Consider the following 1,819-nt stretch of genomic DNA (forward strand, 5'->3'; position numbering starts at 1 on the left):
TGAAGGAACCTGACACAATGCCAATTAATAGCTTTAAGAATTGATCCACATGTATGGCTTTGAAATACTAACCATGTGCCATTTTGCTTTCTTGTAGACTCAGTATCTTGCTTAAAATGCCCATCAGAATATTGGTCCAATCAGTTCAAAACCCAGTGTGTGCCAAAGAAGATTGAATTCCTTTCTTTTGATGACGAGATGGGAAGTTCACTCCTGACCCTGGCAGTGATTGGAACCTGTTTGACAGTGGCTACCGCTATCATCTTTTATAAGCACAGGCAGACACCGCTTGTCAAAGCCAATAATTCAGAGTTGAGCTTCCTTCTTCTATTTGCCCTAACACTTTGCTTCCTCTGTTCTTTGGCCTTTATTGACCGGCCGTCTGTGTGGTCCTGCATGTTGCGCCACACTGTGTTCAGTATTACTTTTGTTCTTTGTCTCTCTTGTATTTTGGGGAAAACACTGGTTGTGTTGATGGCTTTCAAAACCAGACTTCCCAACAATAAAAAGATCCAATGGTTTAGTCCAATGCATCAAAGACTGAATGTTTGTGCCCTCACATCTGTCCAAACTATAATTTGTATTATTTGGCTAACCACTTCACCTCCTTTCCCTGTGAACAGCACAAAGTACTACAAGACTATAATTATACTGGAATGCAATGTTGGGTCCATGGTGTATTTCTGTTGTGTATTCAGTTATATCGGTGCTCTGGCATGTGTGTGCTGTGGGCTCGCATTTTTAGCTAGAAAACTGCCAGACAACTTCAATGAGGCAACTTTTATAACCTTCAGCATGCTCATATTTTGTGCAGTGTGGATAACGTTTATCCCAGCGTATGTCAGCTCCCCTGGAAAGTACACAGTGGCAGTAGAGGTTTTTGCCATTCTGGCATCAAGCTTTGGTCTGCTGTTCTGCATTTTCGCTCCCAAATGTTATATCATCCTACTTCAACCAGAAAAAAACACAAAGAAATATTTAATGCGTAGATCCCAGGCAAAAAAAAATTGAATAGTCTCCAAAACTAAGACCATATGAGAAATGTCCAAAGCTTCATCTTAACTAAATGTTTGCAGCTTTGGCAATGAAGAAAGGTATCAATTTAAATTAGACTTGAACTTTTAAAAACTGTACTTTTGAAGTGATTATGTGATTTCATGTCCAAATTTAAAATATTCTTTAATGACCATTCCTTATAACAATATATGTATTATCTGCATTAATGTCAAATTGCACAGTGTTCTGTCTATTAACATTAACTAAAATTCATCTTCTACATCTGACATTAACAATATTATTAATAAATTTATGAAATGCACTGAGCTATTACATTACATTTGTTCCAAAATACTTGGTGTTGTAAATTGGAATGGATCTCTTTTGACTTTTTTTGACAGTGAGAGAATAAATCTCAGATATTGTTTTCAGGACCAATGAAAGGAAATTTTATGGCTACATACCATAGTTCCAGCTTATAGAGGAAACCATTTAAATGTGTTTGTCATCTTATTAATAATAATGAGAGATTAAAAGGCAAAGGCTATTATTTCATCAGACAATATGGCTGCTCTGTCACCAGACAGGAACAATTGATAGTGGTTTAACCTAAAGGTCATCATGCCTCAGTTGAGGGGAGAGCTTGAGAACGAGAGTCCTTCATGGTAACCTCAGTGGGAATGGAACTTAGATCAAGTCAACAAATGCATAAAGGAGCAGAGAAAATTAACTTGCTGTGGATTAACTTGCGGAATGGTGGGACTATCTTACGTTGAAAGATTGGAGCGACTGGGCTTGTATACCCTTGAGTTTAGAAGGCTGA

The 1,819-nt window shown here is 37.7% G+C and overlaps 1 protein-coding gene across 1 annotated transcript in view; it reads left to right on the forward strand.

Moving 5' to 3' along the window:
- LOC140478619 (extracellular calcium-sensing receptor-like) overlaps positions 1-1,011 on the forward strand; it is a 16,135-nt gene extending 15,124 nt beyond the window's left edge. The window contains exon 7 of the mRNA XM_072571836.1: positions 98-1,011. Coding sequence (XP_072427937.1) covers positions 98-1,011 — 914 coding nt within the window. The remainder of the gene's footprint in view (positions 1-97) is intronic.
- Positions 1,012-1,819: the final 808 nt, after the last annotated feature.

The sequence above is a fragment of the Chiloscyllium punctatum genome, chromosome 6 (assembly GCF_047496795.1).
Source record: "Chiloscyllium punctatum isolate Juve2018m chromosome 6, sChiPun1.3, whole genome shotgun sequence".
Classification (NCBI taxonomy): domain Eukaryota; kingdom Metazoa; phylum Chordata; class Chondrichthyes; order Orectolobiformes; family Hemiscylliidae; genus Chiloscyllium; species Chiloscyllium punctatum.